At 50.2% G+C, this 26,567-nt stretch overlaps 1 protein-coding gene across 2 annotated transcripts in view; it reads left to right on the top strand.

Annotated features, from left to right (window-relative positions):
• Positions 1-2,801: 2,801 nt before the first annotated feature.
• Positions 2,802-26,567, top strand: part of GLRX (glutaredoxin) — a 97,903-nt gene continuing 74,137 nt past the window's right edge. Inside the window, exon 1 of one of the 2 annotated variants that reach the window (XM_085632500.1) lies at positions 2,802-3,706. In XM_085632500.1, the coding sequence (XP_085488626.1) occupies positions 3,500-3,706 (207 nt within the window). In that variant the 5' untranslated portion in view covers positions 2,802-3,499. The remainder of the gene's footprint in view (positions 3,707-26,567) is intronic. The other variant, XM_085632501.1, reaches the window with a different exon arrangement.

The raw sequence follows: 26,567 nt of genomic DNA, 5'->3' as shown, positions 1-26,567 counted from the left end.
AGCTCTTGCTACTGAGACACACATCCATAGATACGCTCTTTGTCCCAGGGAACACCACTTTGGCAGAACAGTTTCATGCCATACTTCACCCCATTGATCTACCCCAGGGCACAGACTGCCCCATAAGATATTTCCCTTGCAACATGTCACTCCCTGCAGCTCTCTATTCATGGACACATCTCACCCCCTCCCCAACAGCTGATCATCCCAGTGTACATCTCATAAGTAGATATTTCCCGCAGATCGCACTTCACACTAGGAAGGTACCCCTTCTATGAGCAAATCAGACCTAGGGCTTCTTCTTGGGCTACATTCATGCCTCGGTACCTCTCTAGTGCCACCTGCAGGGGTCCTACCCTCTCCTGCCTGCCTTCCCCTATCCCTGCTATAAGTGCAGCGCCCCTCTCTGCCTTTAACTCCAGTGTGTTATTGAGTCTTCTAATAGATTGGTTCCTGTGTCCTGCTTTAGTGTTTGTCTCCTCCTGTGCCTGCTTCCTCTCACTCCTTCTACACCCACCTTCCCTCTTCTCAGGTTTACCCCACCCCACCTCCTCCTCCTGAGCCCTAGCCTGTACTGTGCTACAGTACCTCTGCTAAACTTCTTTAACACCCCTTCCACCTCTCCCCTCTGTACCTACACATGTCTTTGTACCCGAAGAGAAAACTTGATTTTGACTACAGTAAAAAACCTCTATTGGCGTTTACTATGTTTCTGGTGTAAGCTTTAACCAATCTGCTTCTAGCTTTGTATTTATGAATTGTGTCTCTTCACGAAAGAGGACACAGTGAATTGGTATTACTACCTAGAGGAGAAGCTCTTCCGCTTCAATGCAAATCACTGGAATACTTCACAAGGGTTCATCCTTGAACAAACTGCCCACATTCTTAAAGCGGATATGCAGCTTCAGGATGGATCTGTGTAACTTCTTGAGTAAGTTACCAGGTGACGTCATGTCACTAGAGCCACCATACTCCAGTTTAGTTTTTCCTTTAGCGCCGACTATAATCTAGAACTTTATTTTCAATGATCAGTTTGGGTTTACCAAGACTACAACTTTCAGAATGCATTGTGAAAAAGTTGAACATTTTTAGGCATCTCTCACCACACAATAATATAGAAACGTGCTAAATATTAATATAAAAAATGCATTATTAGTTAAACATCAGAAAATGTGCCTTTATTTAATGTGCAAAAGTGAAATTTGATCTTTATTTTCGCAGAAGGCTTTAATTTCTATTGTTTCTCCACTTGCTAGGCAGCACTATTCATTTATTTTACTCTATCCCTTTAAGAAAATAAATGCTTTTCTAAAAATAGTAATTTAACATTATATTCGAACTCCAGTGCTTGACTTTTTATGAAATGTGCTGTTTCCGGAAAAATGTATTCCTTCCTTCCTCACACTATATGACTTCACTGTATTTAGATTGGATTCTTTGCCACATATACATAATGAACAAGTGTTTTAATGAAAAGACAATGCTTGCTGCAGCTTACATTTTGTGATCTAACCAGGACATACCAGAATTTGAATGTTTCATTTCATAGAGTAGCCCATCATTATATGATGAGACACCAGACATCTAGCAGAGTAGGCAAGCAGAAGGCTTTCATGAGAATCTGTGTAGATGTAACTTCTTGTAATACATTGTAGCCATTTCTAACTGACTTCATGCTGGTGTGGACGTTTACCATGGGAACCGAGGACGAAGACGATGGACCATCGAAAGATCTCTCTCTATTGGACACCGATGTCACATTCATCTGTTTTTGAAACAAGTTTAGCTGTTTTCTATACAGTGTATGTTCCTAGCGAAAGACAACACTCTTGATTCATTCCATGCATCCCTACCTTGCCATGTCCCTTGGCACTTTGCTGTCCTAGCCCGACTTGCCATGAGCTACTGCTTACGGTGATTTCTTTGTTTTAGCAATGCTTTGTGAGGAGATTTTCCTGTTTATGCTGATCGTAGCTACCGCTGTGATTCTCTCCTTTTCACTTGCATAGACGTTTACTACTGCAATTGTCCGGAGAACTCGGCTGAGTCTCCAGAACTACCCTTTATGGGTAGCTCGATCTTCCTCTTAGTTATCTGACTTAGCTCCAAAATCTACTAGTTCTTTTACAGAATGAACTCTTTATGGGTTCTCGATAGGATCAGACAGGTCTATAGTTTAGATTAGGGACTGTATTCTGAATGTAACACACTTTTTTATTTCTCTATTCTTGTTCTACCAATCTTATTTCATATTATTTCTGTAATTGATTTGCCACTAATTTGAATAAAAAGAACAAATATGCTGGATAATCTACTAAATGAGAAAATAATTTTTTATAACTTCACCAACCCCCTTTATTGACTGGATATCAAATGTAATTATTAATGTCATTGTTGTGTAATATCTATTCTAAAACGGTGGCAAAGATTCACCAACCTAGAAGCAGTGGAACTTCTAGGTTCTCTAGGTATGTTTTAAAGTGGCATCATTTGTGGACATTTTTATAAGATTTCTGCACTTGCAAATCTGTTGACATTGAAACATAAAGTCATCTGGGTGCAATCCTGGCTTTTTAGACAAAAGCAGCTCTCAAAGAGAAGCCAATCGGTCATAGCCGGAAGGGGTGGATGCCACACGTTACTTGTCCTTTGATAGCTCTACAACAGGCCTTGCCCCCTCTGGTCCCAGGGGGTTATGAAGGCAGGATCAGATAGTGATTAGGGCTCTAAAGCCATGTACATCTGATGCAATTTCCACTTGCTGCCTTTCCCCAGCCCCTGAGAAGCAGAGAGAGTTCTGTGAGATGCTGGGGGTGGAACAAGTGCTCAACACTGTGATGACATTAGAGGTCACTGAGTGTGTGATGCCACTATCACTAATCCAGCCATTTTGGTGACCTCGTTTGCTGTGTTCACGTTCTGTACTTTGATACCTGTTTTACCAGAAAGTGAAAGTACAAGTGCCAGAAAGGAAAGGAAAAGCCAGGGCTGGCTGACGGAAAATAATAGCATTGCTCGCAGATAGAAAATTGCAACTTCTACCAACACACGGTGAGAGTTCTCTCAGGGGCTCACACTTTGTTAATCTGGAAATTAATGAGTACCTGAAAAATATTCAAGCATCTCGTATACACACAGCACATAGACTTCCCTACAGCAGGTTGGCAGTTTTGTCTCCTGCACAGAAATGTCACTGTCACTCTTTCGCGCCTCCACCCAAATGCTCCCCGAAACAGATGTGTTTCTACCTCTACAAATGGTTATTTTATTCGTACAGCATCATGCACGTCTTCGCATCTACCCACTAGAAGCAGGAAGTCCGGACGGAAAAGTGCTGCTCGGTCCCTTTAAGTGTCTTGACCGACAGGGTGGTGTGTTAGCGCCTCGCTCCCTCCCTCCTCCAGCCCCTTGAGTCCCTTTCCCGTTAGTGTCTGCGAGCAGTTCGCGCCAGACTCCTTCGAGGAAGCCGCCTTTGTTGTGTGCATAGACCGGCAGCAAGATGGCTCAGAGCTTCGTAGACAGCAAGATCCAGGCGGGGAAAGTCACCGTGTTCCTGAAGCCGTCCTGCCCGTACTGCGTCCGAGCCGAGGCGCTCCTGAAAAAATACAAGTTCAAGCCGGGCTACCTACAGATCATCGACATTAGCCACCACGAGCTGATGAGCAAAATCCAGGACTACCTGCAGCAGCTCACCGGCGAGCGGACGGTGAGTGGCGGCGCCTGTAGTAATAGTCTTAAGAAGAGGGTTAGCGGAAACCTTGCTAATGTATTCACCTTTACTTCTCACTCAGTTTTTTCCGGACTGCTTGTGACATTCTGTCTGTGGCAGAATTTCCTCCTGGGAGGGGGAGGTGAAAGCGCCGAATGATTATTTTCGTTGTTGGTTGGCGCTTTTATGCTCTTTCTTCAGTCACGCCACTGTATCTGGCCGGGGGGCGCGATACTTTATTGTAAAGAGTGAATTGTTGAAGAAGTGCTACACTGAGTGGCCTGGGGAAAATAGCGCTTATGTAAGTTCCCCATTTACTGTCTTGTATAGGAAGGTTGCGTAAGGACGCCGCGCGCTGCCGGTGTCCGAATGACGCGTGACTTGCAGAAAACGGTCCATCTCAGGCAGCCCTTATAGTATGGAATGTAACGAGGGCGTTGTCTCTATTTCAATGAAAGCAACTTGTTGTATTCCATGACTTTCTCTACCCTGGGGGTTCCCCCTAATGTCCAAGGAAAGCTCTTCGGTGACCCCCAGATCGTCAGTAATAAAGATATCATTCCTGCTGAACAAACGAAGATCATTTATTTACCTGGCTTATCACATTACCACGAACGGGGTTATTAACCTCCTTGTTGGTTTTGTTAAACGCGTTTTTCCCTTTTTAGAGGCGAACCTGTTGTGTTATTTTTGTTTGCCCAACCGTGTGATGATTTTACGAGATTCAGTTATCTTCAAATCTAGCATTCTAGTCGGTTAGCACGGTGCATGCTGGAACTTGTAGTTTGTCGAATTAAATTACGTGTGGCCTTCAGATCCCATCTTTCAGGGCCGGCGCTAGGCATGGGTAGTGTGGGCAGCTGCCCAGGGCTTCGCACTATGCCCACCAGCATGGGGGTCCGCACCGATCGTGAGTCCTGTTGTTCCCTGTCAATGCAACTGAAAGAAAGGTGTCTCCTGGCAGTTAGGATCCACGAGAGAGTGGCAGGGGCCCCCCTCCCCGGGCCTCTCAGGGCTAGTGTCTGGAGGCCTAGGGGAGGGAGACGTTTCCTCTATTCCCATTTGCGAGGAGACCATTCAGAGACACTGCGGGAGGCCCATTGTCCAGCATTTTAGCACCCCCGCAGTTTTAACTTTTAGCTCACAAGCAATTCTCACACCTATCAGGCTGAAGGTGTGAGAATTGCTTGTGGGCTAAAAGTTAAAACTGTGGGGGTGCTAAAATGCTGGACAATGGGCCTCCCACAGTGTCTCTGAATGGTCTCCTTGCAAGGGGTCACTTATCTAAATTAGAGGGGCCGCGCACACTACCTTTTGGCCCAGGGCCCCGCAAATCCTAGAACCAGCACTGCCATCATGCATAGCGCTTGCCCGCTTTGTGATTATAATATAACACGTTTTCGTAGCTTGCACGTTTTGCAGTTAATTTGACTCCTAGCGCTCTGGGGGAGAGCTTGTCCCAAAGCGCTACGAGCTCCATGATGGATGCACACGGGCATGCTCCGGTTTATGTGTAGGCCTGCTCCCCTGCACCTGGGGTCAGGGCCTCGTCAGAGGTAGTAGGCGCTGTATAAATGTCTGGGGGCCGTGGGGTGGACTTGGCGGCCTACAGCCCAAGCCAGTGAAAAGATGACGTGTTGGGGTGCTCTCTGGGCGTATTGACGTGTGGATATTCTGACAAACCAGAGTTGGTTTTGGAGGTGTATTCTCTTGCCTGGGGTCTTACCATTAGTAGAGTGGTCTGATCCTTTTCAATAGATATGGGTTTAGGTGGTTTGTCTACCTTGGTGAGTAGACAATAATTATTTCGGATTTCTGAAGAGTATTACCTGGCCCGATTACCTGGCCCGTTCCTCAAGTTCCATTGTTTCTCTGTGCTTTCACGTGTTATCCAATGCAGGTGCTCATTCTCCTATCCCTTTTCAAGTGGGATTGGCTGTGTTTATTTTTTATCTTTAAAACATTTTTTTTGTTTTTTCAGATTCTGCCTTTCATATTTATACTTTATGGAATTTATACAGTGCACATTCACCCCCAGAGGGTTATGTCAGCGCTAGACAACAGTCCTAATCTGCTCTAAGAACAACCCCAATAAACCAAATATAGAGCGCTTGAACAAGAGTTTTACGCTGCCTAATAGGGATGCATAGGAAAGTCCTGCAAAGAGATCCTAGAAAACCCAAACCGCTCCTGCATTCAGTATTGACTTGGTCCTTCATAGACAGTGAGTCGTAGGAAGTCTAACTTCTTAGCTGCTCTTTTAGGCTTTGGAGCTGGGTCCAGAGTAGGCCACCACAAAGTCGTTCCAGGCACTATAAGCCTTCTCGAATAGTAAGCTTTGTTTTCTCCCCATTAGGTTTTAGACAGTGGGCCTGCATCCAGTCCGCCACTTAAGTAAGACAGATCACAAGAATCCCCTTGGCTTCTACATTGCTCCCATCATTGGAAACGATCATCCTGGTGTCTTCTGTATAAAAGGTGATCTTGAAGCCCCCAGGCTCTTACAATGCCAGCAAGAGGAGTCACATAGATGTTGAATAACCTGGGACTTAAGGAAGAACCTTGAGGGACACCACAGTTGAGCAGCACTGCCTTGGATCTAAATGGGGGGGGGTGCTGGTCAGACTGAGACCGATTGTTCAGAAAGGAGCAAAACTAGGGGTGGGCAAAACTCGTAGAGTTTCACTCCGTGGAATTCTGTGGAGTTACAGAAAAACTAGGGGAGGTTCTGCAGAATTCCAACAATGTATGGAAAATATGCAGCTCACACTGCAATCTAGTGCTGATAGCATGAGCCGATCGGCATATCGGTGTGAACGGCACCGTGTGCATGGCCATTCAAGTTGATTTTTCTACGCTAGAGTAAAAAATCTGCAGCAACAAATCTACTCGAACTGAAGCCCTCTGGCCGTGACTGCTCGTGAACATTGGTGACCACCCGCGTTAGAAAATTAGTCTAGGGGACGCCAAATTATGTTCGTCAGCGCGCATATTTTGGAGCCTTGCAGGAGCAAAATTCTGTCATGCAGTGATTGGTAGACTTTGGCCAGAACTCTGAGTCAAAGAGTAACGCAGTGTGGTCAAATTCTGCCAGTTCTGTGTGCTTGATGAATCATTCCACCCACCCCTTAACAAAACCATTGCAGAGTGGCAAAATGCAGGCAGATCTCATAAAGCCTTTGTAGTAGCAGATGATGTGATGCCACCTAGGGGGTTAAGCCCTATTGCATCCCAAGAATAGCACTCTCCGTGATCAATGGGTGACTTTGGCTTCACCATTTTGATTCTGCCTATGGTGATAAGGAAACACAGCACATCAGGGCTATTTATGAATTGCCCCGAAATGAGTGTCGGTGGCCTGCACCGGCTCAAATTAAGCACTGCTCACACCCCACTAATTAACTTGCGACCCCTCTAGTGGGACCACATGACACTCAGGGAATGGACTAACAAACACTTAGCATCCTCCTGCCTTTCAGTGCACAGTATTGTATATAATACCACCCACCACATGTGTACACCAAACGGCGTAAAACCATGCTTAGTTCAATCTCTGACCACCACACCCCTAGGCACAGAGGCCATTGCATGATGCTGCCATGCTAGATACTGAATCCCGTGGGTTCAACCCTGTGCAACCCTCCTCATGTGCACAGCTCCTGGTCATCACCTTCCTTTATCCTCAGCTCTCCTACCCAAAAGCGGGCCCATCAACTCAGGTAAAAGTGTAGGAAAGACATGCAACACAGAAGTGAGGCATGAGTGACCTGTGTCTTGAGACCAGCAGTTAAGTGCGATGTAGACTTTAGGTGTAGCTGGTGGCCATCTCAAGCTCCTACCCCAGGGGAGACAATGGCCGCTTTGAGATGGCAAGATGAAGATCCCACCAAACGTGGCTGACCCTTCCTAGAGTGTCTGGTGGCAAGGCCCAAGACTGCACAGCTTCTAAAGCAATCGACCCACACCTTCGGGAAAAACAAAATATCCAAAGAAATGAGCCATCCTCTCATTCCCCGCAGAATCGGACCCAAAAAGACTCGTGTATGTTGCAGTGATAGCCAGGAGAGCGAGGGAACAGATGGGAGACTGGCACCAACACTGAAACAAAGAGCTGGATGAGGGCAAAGGGCCACATAAACCAACACGGCTCATCATTGCTTGAGGACGAGCCATGCTGATGAGATACAAGCCTGACCATGAGAGATACTAGGGAAAGACCAGTCTTCTGGGACAAGCTGTGAGAGAAGACCATCCGAGTAGGCTTTGCTGCAGTGGCCCAGAAGACAAAGCCACTGATAAAGACAGCAGAAGAGACTGGAGGGGGACTGACATTCATCAACTATATTACATTTATAGTGGTCAAGCCTATGCCCAGACTCAAAAGACAGGCTCATCAATTGCCCAAACTGTTATTCAGGTGGTCTACCACCAATTCCCTCCATAAACCACGGGATGTTCACTCCAGTGAACATGACGGACAACAGCCAGATGTCTGCCCCCTGCCCCACCACATCTGTCTGGAGAGAATAGCAGGGATTCTGTGAGATGCAGACAGCATTCAGCAAACAGCCTATCCACTATGATTCTCCCGTACCATCGTCGGAGAAGCTTGGCATTGGAGCTGTAGTTTGTTTGCAGATAGAAACTCACAGTGCCGTACCCTCAAAAAACAGCCCATAGATTCCTTGCCAGAGGTCGCAAACTACTGCTGTGAAGTGAGATCAATACACTCTAAGGCTGGTGAGAGGTATGAACAGGAGGACTACGCAGATGGATGGGTCTGGAGTGTGAGTCCCAGGGAGTTTTTGGTGTGCCAGGGAGAAAGTGAGTGTTAAAGTAGCCAAGGGGAGAAGAAAAGGGTGAAAGAGCAGACTACAGACTTCATGAGTGCCCAGCTATAAGGGACCGATCAGTAAATTATGGTGGTGTAGGAGCAGAAGCAACACCAGCTTGGTACGCTGTGCACATAGTACTATCGGCAGTGGTAGTAGAAGGTTTGGATGACACAGAAGAAGATATTTTATGGATTAGTTAAAGCCTTGCCACTACGACTGATTTTTGCCTGTACTAAGATGATTCCCCTAAGATCCACTGACAGTGATACAAAGCTGCCAACCAATATATCCCTCTTTTTACAGACAGACAGAAGAGGCATAGATAGTGAAATTGAGTTGTTTGTGGGGATGGGCAAAATATATATTTTTTTCTTCCTCTGCAAAATATGTGTACATTTCAAGAAAATTATAAGTTTTATGCAAATCTATTTCATTAGTCATGTGAAAGAAAATTATACGCAAACATATACCTCACATCAGTTTCGACTCTTCTGCTAATGCGGAGGAGCATTGTCCCACAAGAAAAATAAAATTATAATAATGTTAATATTTTATTTTACACTTTTGTCGTGTGCTCTAAAGGTGTGGGCAGGGTAGGGCTGTGCCGGTCGCTGAGCAGGGGGAGGAGTAAAGAGCACACTCTAAAATGTGCATGACTGTTTGGCCGGCGCAAAACAGCCATGCACACTTTGCATGTTCCTTGCCAGGCTGTGTTACACAGCCTGGTGAGCTCCCATTCCCCGTCTGATCGCCATATCACAATTCTGCATTGCAGCGTTGTGATTGGCTTAGTGGAGGGAGCCTGGGTGTGTATTGATGTGGATGAAGAGTATGCAGGAGAGCCGGCCAATGGGAAGCTAAGTGTTTTTTGCTTTAGAAATTTTTTCATCCTTTTTTTTTTTTTCTTCTTTCAACAACCCCCGACGACCCCATCAATACTTCCCGGTAGCAGCTGTTACTGCCTCACAGGCACATCTTATCCCAGGTATTTTTAGAAGACTGGTTTGAGAAGAAAACTTCTTTTGTCCATGGCCCACGCCCGTTTCACTTTTCAGATGAGTCATTTGTTTGAGGTACACTATAGCATCGAACTGTGCACTGCCGTACACTTTCCTTGGGGAAGAACATCACAAACCCGAAAAAGACAAGAAACTTCTTGAGTGGATGGTACTGTATACACTTTTGTAAACTGTCTGACCTGGTGTGCTATAGGAAGGGTTCTCAGGCAATATCTGCGTTTCATACTGGACGTGAAAAGAATGAATTCAACTGCTAAAATGATGGTTTTGGGGCTAGTGTCAGTCTGAGCAGAGACTGTCCTGAAATGGTCACTATCCTGAGATGGTCACTGTCCCATAGCTCTGAAATATCCCAGTTCCATTGTTAGAAGGCGCCCTTCGGGTGCCCAATGGTATCGGACTGACCACCCCGAGGATCACCGTTCCGTAGGCGAGTAGCCGAGCGCCGCTGAGAAGCCTCCTGGGTGAGGTCCTTCTCCTAGGTTCGTATCAGCCAAGCAACCCCCCCCACCACAAAGGGACACAACCAGGGTATCAATTCTTATACATTTTTATCGATAAGCAAGGCAGATTTCTGTGGCAATATTTACAGGTGGATCGAGAGATCCCAAAGAGTCTCAAAGTCTTGTTGGGATGGGGTAGCGGGACAGTCTCAGTCTTAGCCTGGTACTGGACACCCTGCGCCTAGCTCTCAATCCTCGAGCCGGGGGGTTCCGTACGGTTCAGGGGGATTGCTGCGGTGAGGTCGAGCCGCGACGAGGTCAGCAGGGCTCCGATGGTTTGCTTCTGCGAGGTCGAGCCGCGACGAGGTCAGCAGGGCTCCGATGGTTTACTTCTGCGAGGTCGAGCCGCGACGAGGTCAGCAGGGCTCCGATGGTCCGGGAGTGTCTTCTCCTCAGCAAGAGGGGGGAGCCGCGACGCAGTCAGCAGGGCTCAGAGGTCCAAGTTCCAAGTAATGCGTCTTTCTCCGTAGGGTCAGCCGCGATCCGATCAGCAGTGCTCTTGACCCCAGGATACAACTGCCGTCCTGGCGGGAGGCTGCCCCAGATATAGGTCTGGACCCCTTTGATGTCCGGACCCTTGCGCCTGGGGGGCGGAGGGGCCGAGATGGGAGAGGCCAGACACCCAGCGGGAGAGGCGCCAGCACCCAGGAGGGCCGGAGGGCGATTGAGACCAGGCGTTGAGGGACGGTTGGGGGTCCCATCGAAACTCCCCTCCTCCGGGATCGGTGGAGTGGCCACTTGGTACCCCCTGGCCGGATCTTGGTGCCTCGATGTCGGGGCTTCGCTGGGGCTGAGGCCGGGGCGAGCCGGGTCGCGTAGGCTGGCACGGGCGGCAAAGTACAATCCGGCGGGACCCCGCAGGGTGGGGGCTGCCCCCGTCGGGTCGGGTAGGAGGGTTCGGGACCACGCCACGAGGCCGGGTCCAACAGGCGTCCCCTCCCCCCCCCCCCCCCCCCCCCCCCAGCTGAAGGCAGGGAGAGTCACCCATCGTCTTGGGAGTTCTCCTCGCCGAGGCGGAAGAAGCGGGACAGGCCGTCTGCGTTGGCGTGGTCGTTGCCGGGCCGATGATCTACAGTGAAGTCCATCTCCTGCAGAGAGAGAGACCATCGCAACAACTTCGGGTTCTCGCCTCTCATCTGCATCAACCACCGCAAGGGTCGGTGGTCGGTTTGGACCCGAAAGTGGGTGCCAAAGAGGTAGGGCCGGAGCTTCTTGAGGGCCCACACCACGGCGAAGGCCTCCCGTTCGATGGTGCTCCATCTCTGCTCCCTGGGCAGCAGGCGCCGGCTGATGAAGGCCACCGGCTGTTCAACCCCCTCAGGGTTTACCTGGGACAAGACGGCCCCGATGCCGTACTCTGAGGCATCCGTCTGCACGACAAACTCCTTGCTGTAGTCGGGGGCCTGCAGCACGGGAGCGGTACACATTGCTGTCTTGAGGGTCTCGAAGGCCGCCTGACAGCGGGGCGTCCAGTGCACCTTCTTGGGCTGCTTCTTTGATGTGAGCTCCGTGAGGGGGCCCACAATGCTTCCATAGTTCTGAATGAACCGCCGGTAATAGCCCGTGAGTCCCAGGAAGGCCCTCACAGCTGTTTGAGTGGTTGGGGGCTCCCAGGCCACGATGGCGTCGATCTTTGGCTGGAGGGGAGCCACATGGCCGCTCCCCACCTGATGTCCCAGATAGGTCACTGACCCTTGGCCTATCTGACACTTGCTGGCTTTTATGGTAAGTCCGGCCCTTTGGAGGGCAGTCAGGACCTCCCCGAGGTGCCTCAGGTGCTCGGCCCAGTGGCTGCTGAACACGGCAATATCGTCCAGGTAGGCGGCGCTGAACGCTTCTAGGCTGGCCAGTACCTTATTTACTAGCCTCTGGAAGGTCGCCGGGGCATTTTTAATGCCGAAGGGCATCACGCAGAAGTGGTAATGGCCATCGGGGGTGGAGAAAGCGGACCGCTCCTGGGCGCTGGGGGTGAGCCCGATCTGCCAGTATCCGGCGGTGAGGTCGAAGGTGCTAAGGTAGCGGGCTGCCCCTAGGCGGTCGATCAGTTCATCTGCCCGAGGCATGGGATGGGCATCGGTTTGGTGATGGCATTTAATCCCCGATAGTCCACACAAAACCGGAGCTCTGGGGTGGTGCCGGGGGCGGCAGCTTTCGGCACCAGGACCACCGGGCTGGCCCAGGGGCTGTCGGAGGGTTCGATGACCCCCAGGGCCAACATCTTGTTGACCTCGGCGTGGATGCAGGCCCGCACTCGCTCGGGGACCCGGTAGGCTCGGTGTCGCACAGGGGGGCTGTCCCCGGTGTTGACATCGTGGACGCACCATCGGGTGACTCCGGGAGTGAGGGAGAAGAGAGCAGCGAAGCGGTGCAGCAGTCCTTGACAGTCTCGGCGCTGATCGGGAGTCAGGGTAGCAGAGAGGATGACTCCTTCCACGGAGCCGTCCTTTTCGGAGGTTTTCAGGAGGTCGGGTAGGGGTTGGAATCGTCCTCGGCCCCATCGTCCGTAGCCATCAACAGACTAAGTTTGGTTCGGGCAAAGTGGGGTTTGAGTCTGTTGGCGTGGAGGACCCGGAGAGGGTTCCTGGGGGTTTCCAGGTCGACCAAGTAGGTGACGGGGCTCTTCTTCTCGACCACCTTGAAGGGCCCGGTCCACTTGTCTTGGAGGGCACAGGGGTCGACGGGCGACATGACCCAGACCTGCTGGCCGGGCTCGAACTCGATGGAGGAGGCGTTCTGGTCATACCAGCGTTTCATCTCCTCCTGGCTGGCCTCGAGGTTGGCTTCGGCCAGTTCCCTGAATTTCCGTGTCTGGTTTCGCAGGGTCAGGAGGTACCGGTAGACGTCCGGGGAAGCATCTTGGATGGTGGTCTCCCAGCCTTCCTTGACCAGGCTGAGAGGGCCTCGGACAGGGTGTCCGTACAAGAGTTCGTAGGGGCTGAACCCCAGAGATTTTTGCGGGCCCTCCCGATAGGCAAACAGGAGGCAGGGCAGCAGGACGTCCCACTTGCGTCTCAGGGGCTCCTCAAGGCCTTTGATCATCCCTTTTAATGTCCGGTTAAATCGTTAGACTAGACCGTTCCCCTGGGGGTGGTATGGGGTGGTGAATTTGTAGGTGACCCCGCACTGTTGCCACAGGGACCGCATATACTTCGAGATAAAGTTGGTGCCTCGGTCGCTCACAACCTCCCGGGGGAATCCTATTCGGGAGAAGATTCCCATCAAGGCCCGGCCCACCACGGGGGCTGTCACTGTCCGGAGAGGGATGGCCTCTGGGTATCGGGTGGCATGGTCGACCAGGACGAGGATGAAGCGATGCCCCTGGGAGGTTCGGGGGTCCAGGGGCCCCACGATGTCGATCCCCACTCGCTCGAACGGGGTGTTGACTACTGGGAAGGGCTGTAAAGGGGCTTTGACCCTTCCCCCGCTCTTCCCGCTGGCTTGGCAGGTCGGGCAGGTCCGGCAATGATTGTCCACGTCCTTCCGCATTCAGGGCCAGTAGAAGTGGGTCACCAGGCGGCTGTATGTTTTGTCCTGCTCCAGGTGCCCGGTGAGGGGCACATCATGCGCCAGATTGAGTAGGAAGTCCCGGAACCTGAGGGGGACCACCAGCACGCGGCTGGCCCCCAATTCTGCGGTCTTCTGCTCGCTGTAGAGGAGGTCGTTGTCCCAATAGACCCAGTGGGTCCCCGCCTGGTCTCCGGCGGCCTGGGCGGCTGCTTGCTGTCGGGTCCCTTCGAGGGAGGGGCAGGTCTTTTGTTCTTGGCGGAACTGCTCCCGTGTGGGGCCACCGTCTTGGCGCCATTGACCAAGTTCGGGGAGGTCGCCGAGCGCGGCGACCTCGTCCGGGGCGAGTTCTGGCGGCCCGGCTTCAGTGTCGGCTTCTTCTTCGACGGAGGGGGCTGGTGGTTCGGGCCATTCCTGCTCTTCGGGGGGAGCCTCGATGCTCGGTTGGATGGCCCGGGCGGTCGTGGACCGGGTGGTTGCGCAGACCCATTCGGGCAGTCCCAGCATCCCCAGATGCTCTCGGCGCTCAACGTGGGCCCAGGGGGAACTTTCCAGGTCGTTCCCGAGGAGGCAGTCCACGGGGGCGTCGTCGCGGACGGTGACCTTCAGCATGCCCGACACTCCCCCCCCCCCCCCCCCCCCCCCCCCCCCCCCACTCGAAGGGAATCCGGGCCATCTGGCACAAGCTCTCAGTGTTGTCTGCCGACCGGACGGGGCACAGTACGTTAGGCAAGATCTGTTCGGGGGTCACCAAGTGGCAGCGGACGGCTGTCACGCTGGCTCCGGTGTCTCGGAGGGCTTCAGCCCGGCGTCCATTGATGGTGACCCACTGTTGGTACTTCTGGGTGTTGCTCGGGATGGGAGCCCGGGGTATCATCTCCCGACTGCCCAGGCAGACTAATGTCATGGCGGCGGGTTCCCACTCGGTTGGTCCAGCGTCGTAGTTTTCTTCCTCTTCTCCCCCTTCCCCCAGGGCAGCGGCCGCCAACTGGCGGGGGGGTGGCCCGGTGGTCCCCGCTCGTCGGTTCACAGGGCAGGTAGGGTCACTGGCATAGTGCCCGGGTTGTTGGCAGTTGTAGCACGTTACCGTCGGTCGAGGCCCTGGTCGGGCTGGAGGGGCCCCTCTTCGTGCGAGGGACGGGGACGTGCGGTTGGAGGGCGGTCCCCGGGGAGGACTCCGGGGTGGCCCCACTGGAAAGTCTCTGTTCCTGTTCGCTCCTCCTCCTCCTCCTCCACCCCGCTGGCGGGGGGGCCCATGGGGTTCCGTTGGTACTCCCCCATTGAGTTTCTTGGGACCCGGGTGTTTACCCATCGATCGGCCTCGGCGGCGAGCTTCCGCGGCTCGGTCAGCTTGCTGTTGAGGAGGTGCTGTCTCAGCTCGATGAAGCAGTTGTTGGAGAGGTGCTCCCATACAATGAGGTCGAACAGTTGTTCGTAGGAGGTGACCTTGCTGCCCTTGATCCAACCTTCCAGGGCTCTGCTAAAAAAAGTCTGCGTATTCCACCCAGGTGGTACCGGGGAGCTTCTTGCAGTCCCGGAAGCGTTGGCGGTACATCTCTGGGGTGAGTCCATAGCGGGTGAGCAGGGCCTCCTTCATATGGTCATAGGAGGTCATCACTGCGTCGGGGAGCTGTAGCAGGGTGTCTCTGCCTTCGCTGAGGAACCGTCCCCATAGGCCGGCACCCCAATCCTTCCGGGGCACCCGATGGGCGGTCATGGCTACCTCATAGGCCTTAAACCATTGTTGGATGTCGTCGTTCTTGTAGTACTCTTTGACGACATCCTTGGGGATATGTACTTTCGCCTCGACCAGCGGGGGGGTGTCTCGGTTTCCGGGGGTGCCGGTCTCTCCATTTCTAGACTTGATTTCAAGTTCCTTTAGCCCCCGCTCATGCTCGAGGGTTAGCCTCCTCTCTTCCAGTTCTCGGTGCCGCTTTTTCTCCTCTATTTCTTCATGCAACCGCAGTTGCTCCAGGGCCAACTTCTTTTCGGCTAGTAGGAGTTTGCCGTCCAGGCGGAGCCGGGCGAGCTCTAACTCGTGGGTCCTGGCCCTCTCCCGTTCTCGTATCTCCTCCGGGGAGAGGCCGGTCTCCGTGCTGGTTGTTCTCCCCTCTGCCGGGGCTGTGGTTGGTTGCCGGGGTACGTTTGGCACCGGGTTTTCTTCGGTTTGCGGGTAGGCCGCTTCGGACTCTACCCAGGTCTTTAGGGCTGTTTGCAGGTCCTCTTTTGTGTTTAATCCGGTGGTTGCGATGCCTTTGTCTTTACAAAACTGTTTTAGTTCCTTATGTGTATATTCCTCCAACCGTTCTTGTCGGAACTCCGCGGTTGGGGTGGTCTGCTGGTCGTTCATGGTTACCCTGTGTCTAGGTAGGTAGTGGGTGAGTTACTCGCTGTACGAACTGCGTCGGGCTCGGATTGCACCGCTGGCCACCAATGTTAGAAGGCGCCCTCCGGGTGCCCGATGGTATCGGACTGACCACCCTGAGGATCACCATTCCGTAGGCGAGTAGCCGAGCGCCGCTGAGAAGCCTCCTGGGTGAGGTCCTTCTCCTAGGTTCGTATCAGCCAAGCAACCCCCCCACCACAAAGGGACACAACCAGGGTACCAATTCTTATACGTTTTTATCGATAAGCAAGGCAGATTTCTGTGGCAATATTTACAGGTGGATCGAGAGATCCCAAAGAGTCTCAAAGTCTTGTTGGGATGGGGTAGCGGGACAGTCTCAGTCTTAGCCTGGTACTGGACACCCTGCGCCTAGCTCTCAATCCTCGAGCCGGGGGGTTCCGTACGGTTCAGGGGGATTGCTGCGGTGAGGTCGAGCCGCGACGAGGTCAGCAGGGCTCCGATGGTTTGCTTCTGCGAGGTCGAGCCGCGACGAGGTCAGTAGGGCTCCGATGGTCCGGGAGTGTCTTCTCCTCAGCAAGAGGGGGGAGCCGCGACGCAGTCAGCAGGGCTCAGAGGTCCAAGTTCCAAGTAATGAGTCTTTCTCCGTAGGGTCAGCCGCGATCCGATCAGCAGGGCTCTTGACTCCAGGATACAACTGCCGTCCTGGCGGGAGGCTGCCCCAGATATAGGTCTGGACCCCTTTGATGTCCGGACACTTGCGCCTGGGGGGTGGAGGGGCCGAGATGGGAGAGGCCAGACACCCAGCGGGAGAGGCGCCAGCGCCCAGGAGGGCCGGAGGGTGATTGAGACCAGGCGTTGAGGGACGGTTGGGGGTCCCATCGAAACTCCCCTCCTCCGGGATCGGTGGAGTGGCCACTTGGTACCCCCTGGCCGGATCTTGGTGCCTCGATGTCGGGGCTTCGCTGGGGCTGAGGCCGGGGCGAGCCGGGTCGTGTAGGCTGGCGCGGGCGGCAAAGTACAATCCGGCGGGACCCCGCAGGGTGGGGGCTGCCCGGGTCGGGTAGGAGGGTTCGGGACCACGCCACGAGGCCGGGTCCAACATCCATGTATCTCATGCAGTCAAGGCTGTTAGATGTGGCATTGTTTATTCCATTATGAATTGACTACCACAATGAGGTTGCAAATAAGGCCACGCGCTGGAAACTTCAAAATATCTGCTCTTCCCCAAAGCAGCCTAGATGGCAGATGATACCCGATGACTTCTCTCTGAAGTTCACCTAAAACGACTGCCAGATAAGAAAATTCCGCAAACAGTTAACATCTGGGTGTGATCTGTGACCCTGTTTACCTAGTTGCCTAAACCAGAACATCTGCTAGAAAGGAAAATTAACGGGAAGAGATGGATAGATGTTACAGTGAACTGGAGCCATTCAGAGCTTGGCATGACCTCTGCCCTGTCCTACTTTTTAAGCCAAAAGCTGTGGTTAACTATTTCGCCATTCTCATTTTAGTACAGGCTCACACACCCCACATTTATGTGTGCTGGCTGACTAACCAGCAGTGACTGACTGCCACCCTCCTGACCTGGGGTCAGCTGGTAAGGATTCACCGTGGGAGGGGCATGGCTGTTCCAGATGTCGCCCTCTGCTGATTTATTGCTGCAAGAAAAATGTGTTTTTCAAAAGTAGTTTGACAAGAGAGTCCTGAAAAACATTTGACAAACTGACCATTCTGTGTTGTTTTCTTAAACGCCAGTTTTGTTGTGGAAACCTGAGTGAAGCTGAGGCCTTAGCAACCTGCAGGTTCCACAAACAAAACATATGACAAAGGAGCCAGCAACTGGGGAGCGATCAGCTGACTAGGTGTTGAGGCTGACACTTGCTCAGTCAAGGTTTGTCCGCCAGCATCGCTTTTCATGCAGAAGAGGGAAGACCTGCTGTTCCAGGTATAAATACCGGCCTAGCAGTCCAGCATGCTTTGTACTATTAGCTAACAATTCTGGATCCCTGGAAGTCAGCATCTTCATTGGGGGGGTCATTTGGCGGCTACGTAATTTCCGATAGACTTTTCTTATGCAAAAATGATCATAAACGCACATGCCGCTGTCCCATAATTGCAAAAGACAATGCAAACCTGCCTTACAATGCAAAACACAGCCCTCCACTAAAGGAACAATAACACGTTTCCACAACTTTTGTTTGCATTTGACAGCAGTTGGGCTGTGGCCTTCTTTCTGAGCCAGCAATAGTGGGTGTAGGGCAGGTATGTGGTAGAGGTGGGGAGCTGGAGCAGCTAGTATTAATGACAATTGAGTGGTAGTGCACGGGAACACTCTGCTGAACAGGCGGTGGTTGATTTTCATCAGTATAGTAGATGTTGGGAACTGTAGAGTACATGAAAAACTTGACAGCGGGGATTGAAAAAATGAGGATGCTGTGATAAAAATGACAGTTGACCACTTGCATTTGATTTCTACTGACAGTTGCTGGCATGTGGCTGTTAGGTCATAAACAGAACTGTTGGAAAGACATTCCCAGAGGAAGAGATGGAATGATGAAGAAAAGTTCTGTGTAGCGTAGGAGGCCACCCAAGATTGGAAGGTGAAAGGCTCACTTGGCAAAGTCCATTTGGTTAGGAAAAAAGAAGTACTATTTGCAGACCATAGGTGTAGAACTGCAGAGGTATTCCCGAGGAGAAAGCAATAGCAGCAGATGGGTTAGTGTGTACGCAGCAGAGTACCGAGACCGTGGAGCATTGGAGAGCAGAACGGAAGGAGAGAATAGAGTAGCCCATCATACAGAGTAGGTGTGATTGACAAGGCATGAGAAAACCTCTATTGAACAGAGCTGTAGCTACCCTGGAAAGGTAGGGCATCCTGAAAATGGTTATTGGTGTTGAATCATAACTTCTGGTCTCAGTCAGTGTTTTTAAGTAACCTATTCTTCCTTTTTCCCTTTCCACGACACATATGAGGCCATGTGCAAAGTCCTCATGTGTTGCAGTATTTGCAGTTCTCCGGTGGACAGTCGTGCCTTCACCACATCCACGCACTCTAGAAGCTTTAGAGCTGTCCTGCAAGTGAAGTGCCGGTGTATCACCTGGTTCGGTTGAAATATTTGACAGATTGTTCTAAAATATAAATGTACAAGATTGGCACTACATGGATTAATTTGTTGGCGATGATTCATTCTCCATTTTCTGCTATTTTTGGCTCATATTTGCAACTTATTTAAACTCCACTTAGCGTCCAACTTGCACCCACCTTTTCTGCCACTGCATGCTGACCCTGTAGCGGTGCCATGCCTTAAGCTGGTGAATGCAGAAATGTACACCAAACTCCATTTCCCACACATCTAACCTGCTCGGGGTTTTGCTCCTTGTGGGCACCTTTCATTTATTCAAGTGTTTTAGTGTGCCTTCAGCTTCTTGGTGGCATTGCAGGTATTTAGCTCCTTGTTGTGTGCTTGAAGCACCCTAGTTTGTTTGCTGTAACCGTTTGTTTTCCATTGTGAGCAGTAATTATCACCCACGGACGAGGGCCAAGTGGCTTTTGATTCTTTTAATAGCTTTTGCAGCTATGTTGTTTAATCCACATAGTACAGTGCAAAGTTGCTTGGCACGGGGCCTATGCTTCCTATAATGACAATTAGGCGTCGTAATTTTGATTGTTATGCAGCGGATGCTGCTACAAGCCCATACTCGGATGTTGAACTGGTAGGCACAGTAAACAGTAAAAGCTCCACTCATTGGATTAACCTCAGCCATTGTCGCAGCCATGGGGCTAGGATGGTACAAGCTGAACAATGTGCCAGCTGCCCCTGCAACTTACAACATCATGTTCTCTTCGGAGGGCAAAACCTTTTTTGCTGATACTCTCTGAGAACTAATTCCATCCAGATACATAAAACAACAACTGACACCTGTCACCTGTCAATACAATTGGCTTTGTCAACGGTTGTTAGCTGTTTGAGATAAATGAGTAACAACAAGGATTTAAAAATATTTTTCTGTTCATTGATTTGTAAGTCTTCGAAGTTACCCAAGGCAAGACGATTAGCACTATCAATGCTTGTTTGTTATGGAATCCTCAGGTCCATACTAGGCGTAGGCTGGCAGGCCCCTCCCCCTTGCCTCCCATCATTGAGGTGGGGTTCGGATGCGTGCGGCTTGATTCAGCCCTCTGTAGTGAGGCAGGTCCTTCCCTCCATACTCGGTGAAGAGAGTAAGGCATTGCCCTGCAGTCACCAGCTGACTCCCGCAGGCGTGCCGAGGCCTCATTGCGAAAGCGATGCCCGCCCTTTGCTCCGGTACACGGGGCGGGTTCTGTGGTAAAACGACTGTTGACCTAAAGATCAGAACTATCGAGAACTGAAAGGAGAGAAATGTGCGTGGGGGTGACGGGCGCTTCTGCTAACCCTTCTCATGGCAAAGGCTTGTTCGGTAGATTTTGAAAAGGCTGCTAAGAGCAAAGCGAGGAGCGCCGTGAAATGCTTTCTTTTTGTTGGTGAATTATTTGTACTTTTTTACAGCTAGGAAAATGAAAAAGCAATGCATTTCGTCAGCTCTGGCACTGCTCAGTGTTCCAGAGTGAATTCAACTCCTAAAAGTCACTCGGACTTTATTGCAAAGCGCATCTCTGTTAAGCTGTGTTTTAGTACTTGAATAGCTTTCATTTATAATTGTTAACATAAACTTCTGAGTGGCATCTAAAATGTTTGACTTGAATGCCAGTCATTCCTTTGGCAAAAAAAGTCTGTTTGTGCTCCTGTTTTAGGCTACTAACTTCTTGTGATCCGCAGGGTGTTTGTGCAGTAATGTTGGTGATGCTCTTTGACAAATGGAGGCTGTCCATGCCTGAAGCCGCCTTTTCTGGTGGGTGCGGTTCGCCCAACCCATCCTTGGGCATCGAAGGGGATTTTACATTCTCCGATGCACAGGGCATTTACTGAGCTGCATCACCAGTTCATACATGTCCTCTGACCCTTGAACGGATACTTGGCACTTAGTTACAGATATAAATGCTGAAACTTGGTCTCAACAATGTTAGTGCGTATGGGCTCAGGAGCAGGAGTCCCATTCTGATGGGCTCCAGGTACCAACAGTGTAAGGGAGGTTTGTGAAAAAAAGGGAGATTCTCTTTACAGTAAATTTCTTTTCAGAATGGTGATTTATATCCGTCAATTGAGAGAAAATCATTGGATGCTGGTCAATTCTAGCTCTAAGATTGGGTCTGTATCCCTCAAGAGCTACATTTAGTACAGTAAGAGGAATGTGCTGCCATGCAAGCAGAACCTAAAAGAAGCGCATAACTCACATTTGGAGGTCATGAGGGCAGGGACTCTTCAACCCTCGGTATAGGTGCCATTAAGAAAAGTTAAAACATCGGAGTGGGATCTTGTCGGTGAAGGGCTGTGCAAAATGGAGATTTTTCAGCAGAACAAGCAGGAAAAAGGCATTAAAAAATGCCTGTAGCCCTGCACACCACATTCAAGGCCTTCTTCCACCAGGAGAATATGAGCCAAGCTCGCTGAGAGGCCTTCCCGTCCCAGAGAGAGCCAACGGGGTGCACTCTGCCTCGGGTACAAGGCGTAGGTCTCACATTCTAGTGAGTATAGAGGCCGAGCAGATCTGATGCTGAGGAAACCAATAACTGCTTATATTTACGTCTTACTGCAATCTGTCATTCATGTAGTGCGCGGTCGGCCATTCTTGATGTCCTGCAGTGCGTTTGGTTGACCAGGAATTACTTTACAAATAGTCTGAGGTTTCCGTCACAAACATAAAGATTCTGTTTGTGAAGATTTGCAGTCAGTAGAGTGAGGTGATCCTCTGTTCTGTGACAGTGTGAGCCTTAGTGAGTTTTGGGTTTTACGTGTGAGGTCAGAGGACTGAACCATGTTGTCCAATTTCTTTTCATCTGGTACGTGCACTCTTTGACCGACAGATGTATATGCGTGTTAGGTAGCTGTTGGAGGCTGGTCCTGGTGCGTGCCCTAGTTTTATATTTGGGCAGTGGTGGGCATTTGTTCTGGGTTCTGCATGCATTCTGATGTAGGAAGGTGTAAGGTGTGCCTTGGAAAACAGTAGTGTCCACATGATGGTGCTCTTGTGAACATGCTGAAACCCACCCGATATATCCCCCCCCCCTTTAATTAATGCACTTGCTGAGAATCGCCTTTTTTCAGCACCGAGGCGTTTAACGGTATGCGAAGTTTCTACTCACAGCAAGAAAAGCGTAATGCCTCCCAGTTTGGACAGAGGCTGAACAATTCGTCTGCACCCCTCCTGGAGACCATGACCATGAGGAGGCAGGCTCCACACTCCATGATATGCCTCTTTCCACAGTACCCAAAAAACCTCCTGACTTAATGAGGATGCAGTCGTTATAAGTTTTGCATTTGTTTTTTGTAAACTGATGTTAATGCCACATTCCACTTAACTGGAAGATGCTTATCAAGGTGGTAGTTGAAATATATTTGTTGGTAAATAAAACCCATTACAATAAATGTACATTCATTTTCGTGTCTCTTTTTTCTGTCATTTTTGAAAATGTGTTTTTTTTTTTTTTTTACCAACAAATACATTTTACTATTACTACTTTTCAAAGTGGTTGACAAATCTTTTAGAGAAATCGGGTGGTTCAAAAAAACGTCCAAGGAAAATTGATAGCAAATTGCACAGCAACTGGGAAAATGAGCACTGGCACCGCTCATAGGTCTGCTGTTGGCTGCTGCCAATGCTTAGTTTGTTTGTGAATGTTTTCAGTTTGAAGAAGGAGAGAAGATTTAGTAATACAAGTAAAGAGGGAGAAAAGAAGGCCAGACATGTCGACAAAAAGACAATGAAAAATGAAGTCGAGAAAGGCGATGGTAAAGAAGGGAAATGAGGATTGAGAATGATAGGCTAGAAAAGAGGCGCGAGGGAACGTTTCATGATGTCTTATAGCTAAGCCATTGCAGAGCTCAGGCTCTACTGCTGCTGCCTGTCTAATCACTCTTGCTTTTTTAAACATTTTTTTCCCGAAATATTAGTGTTGCGCCTAGAGAATGTCATTCTCTCTGCTCTTATAGTAGACGAATGACTGAGTTAATGCAAACCAGAGGCCTTTAAATTGATCTCACTCTGCGTTGTAATTAATACTGTCAGCCAAACCTGAGGATGAACACCGGAAGACTTCCGCTGCAACATTGCAGTATCTCCTTTTCAACGTGTACATTATTTGTCCATGTAGTTTGGTATTTTCTCACACTGCCATGACACAGCCCTGCCAAGTACCACTCATCAGGGGTTAGACTAGTGCATTTTAATGCTGGTATTTACATTACTGCATTAGTCACGCACAAAGAGCACCCTGACATGCTTTGGGGATCATGTGGTGCTCAGAAAAACAAGACTGGAGCTCAGGGCTTAATCTTTGCACTGCTGCTCTGCCTGGGAAGTAAATTACAAGACTACTTGTTACGGTGATGTGCAGGGGCGTAGCTCGGTCAGTAAGATGGGGGGGGGGGGGGGGGTTGAGCTTCAGATTCCCTAACCATCACGCTGGCACATGGGGTCTGCGTGAGGAGGAGAGAGCAGGAGAGCACCATATTTACAGAGAAATGGCACACTCCTCCCCCCGCCGCGTGTCGGCACACAATCAGGTAGCCAGGCGCCACGCACACCTCTTTGCACCATAGTGAAAGGGTGGATGTGCGAGTCTAACATTGGTTTTGTACTGTAAGGGTGCTCTTCCAGTACAAAATACAATGCTTAGACTAACTTTAAAACGTTTCCCACTTTGTATGTGTGCTTTACAGTGCAGGACACATGCAAAGTCACAAAGAAAAGGAGGAATAAATGCATTTCTCCTTCATCGCACCTCTTTGAAATAGCCGTTATTTTTTGATGCAAAACTCAGTCTGCTTTTTTTAATTATCTTTTTCATCAAAAACCATGGATAGTTGCATGGGAACGCTCATGCACCACCCATGGAACGACCCATGGAACTAAGTAATCTGGATTGGTAGGGGTATTAAGTGAGAGAAAATACATTATGTTTTGAAATAATCAGCATACTTTTCACCTATTTCCAGACAGAAAGAGGGCTTGTGTGTGTGTGTGTGTGTGTGTGTGTGTGTGTGTGCGTTTTTAGTCTGTGTGTAAAAATTCTTGGTGAAATACGACAGACCCTTCACTATACCCAACTGAGAACACCTGTACCCAACTATTTTTTACAAAACACATTTATGAGGGGGTTGTAACTATTTAAATACCCCCCTCCTAAAGTTACGCCCCTGATGATGTGGTCCAGTACAGTAGGATGCATTGTTTTACATTCTCTATACAAAAATAAACTGTGCTCCCTCTACGGCCCCACTCGTGCCCTCTCTGACACACGTGTAGCTGCAGCCTCATCAGGCACAGTCCGGGTGGCTAACTAGTGAGTCATGATAGTGAGAGTTTTTGGCTGGCACGGGCATCCTCTTGGCGAAGGGAACAAACAAGTTGATTTCCACCCAGTCAGTCAAGGCCGGCATGACTAGCGGGTGTGGGTGGAGGTTGAGGGGGGTGTAATGGCTGGATTTTCTGTTTAGATGGGATCAGCCCCCAGGGGCCCCTGTGACCCAGCCAAAACGTACTCACCTTCCCTTCTTAGATCGTATTTACAATGGGTAGATATAAAGATGAATATACAGGTCGCACCTAAGAATGGGGAATGACAATATACATATATGGATTTTCTACAATATCTTATTCACATCCGTTGGCCTCGCGGTCGCCCTGACCCAGACCGTTCTACCCTAGGGCAGATCTGACACGCAATCCGGCGTGTCTACACACGGGCCTGCAGAACCCAATGCTCCCTTTTCCAAATCGTTCGCGATCCTGCGAAACTTACACGGCGGTATCCCTCCCGCCGCTCTCATTTACACACGGGCTGCAATCCGGCAGCCCTACACGCTGGTAATCCTCCCCAGCGCTCTCATTAACGCCGCATATCAACGACGACCACATTCCTATGAAACATTATTAGGATGATATCTTAGCAATCTACTTAGGATAAAACTAAAATAATAACTTTGGATATGGATTCAGATTATATAGTGTACTCCGTGCTTACGACATCAAAGGTCCACTCACTCCCTCTTTATTTGATAACTATTCGTCTGATCGGGATTTCTCATCCGTTCGTCTAAACAGTGCTCAACTAGGAGCATCATTTACCAAGATTGGACACAAGAACCAGGTACACGATAATTCTATATGAATTAGGGCATTTATTAACCATAAACATAAATCACATTACTATGCAGCATTACATTTGCACAAGAAATAAAAGAGAAAGATTAGGGTGCACGCACTATAAGAATCGGTCGGACTTCACCTGGTTAATGGGAAATCGGGACTCGGCAGTCATCTAGGCTCCTGTCTCGTCTCTGGGTCCTGGCTCGCCTTGCAGTCACCCTCAGCCGTCACAAGTACACGTCTGCACTGATAGGCTCAAACTCGTCTGCTCTCCCTCAGGACCTCGGAACCTTGCTGTTAATTAGCTACCGTCTCTCTCTCTCTCTGGGTTAGTGCGCTCCGCGCCACTTCTCGTTCAGTCTATCTTCAGAGAGTTTCGGTCTTAAATCTTTCTCCGATTTCAAAGATGGCGACTTGTCCACCATGAAAATGAATAATGGCAGAGATGCTAACGGCTAGATGCCGCCTACGGACTGACTGACTGAAAGACTAACACCTTTGCTAATATCAAAAGCCCGTTCCTTCATGGAAATTCACGGCCAGTAACCTGCCGCCCACCAAATTCTTGTACCTCCCCGTACCAAGGACACTTTCCCAGCTGGCCAGCCTGAAGTTGTGTCTTCGGAGTGGAGAAAAATACATTCCTTCGATAAGGGTCAGCCTGAACCGGTTCTCTCCAAGCGAACAACAGCTTAAAACTAAAACATCACTTTTAACCTAGAAAGCCTTCTCGAGCTACCAGGCAGAAAGCAAAATGGAGTCTGTCTCGCTTAAGGCCTACGGAGCCCATAATATGCATAGCTCCATGAGAAACAGATCGGCATGTTAGCAAATGAGTAAATCATGACTAATACTTATATATCTAACCCCTCGCTTAAATTCATAAGCCTTACTCTAAGAGAAATGGCACGAAAATGCCCTTATATCTGTAAGACAAGGTCCCTGTTTATCGGCCTAATCCCTATGCTATGGGGGTGATAGGCTGGAGTCACTCTCCATCATTCTCCTTCTCCAGAGAGCTGGCAAAAAGACAGCCATAACAGGGGGGTCACCTGGAGTGGAGGGGCGGGATGTTTAAAAAAAAAAAAAGAAAATAATTAAACTTACCATTCTGCCGCCGGCTGGGTCCCGCATCTTCACTGCTCTCCTGCTCTCCAGGAAGCCGAAGCAAGCAGCCAGGCTCCCTCCCTCCGCTAAGCCAATCACCATGCTGCAAGCAGCATGGTGATTGGTCAGGGCGCCGCCCTGCCAGTGGCTTATGGGGAGGCCATTTTCTCCATGTAGGCTGCTTTGCAGCCTACATGGAGAAAAGGCAGAGTGAGCATGACTGGTTTGGAGGGCCCCAGGGGGCCGACCAAACAGTCTATGCGCACTCTGGAGTGGGCAGGCGCACCACTCCTCCCCTGCCCTGCTCTCATAGCA

Source organism: Triturus cristatus, chromosome 2_1, assembly GCF_964204655.1.
Source record: "Triturus cristatus chromosome 2_1, aTriCri1.1, whole genome shotgun sequence".
Taxonomy (NCBI): Eukaryota; Metazoa; Chordata; class Amphibia; order Caudata; family Salamandridae; genus Triturus; species Triturus cristatus.
This window is presented reverse-complemented; position numbering and strand designations above follow the sequence as displayed.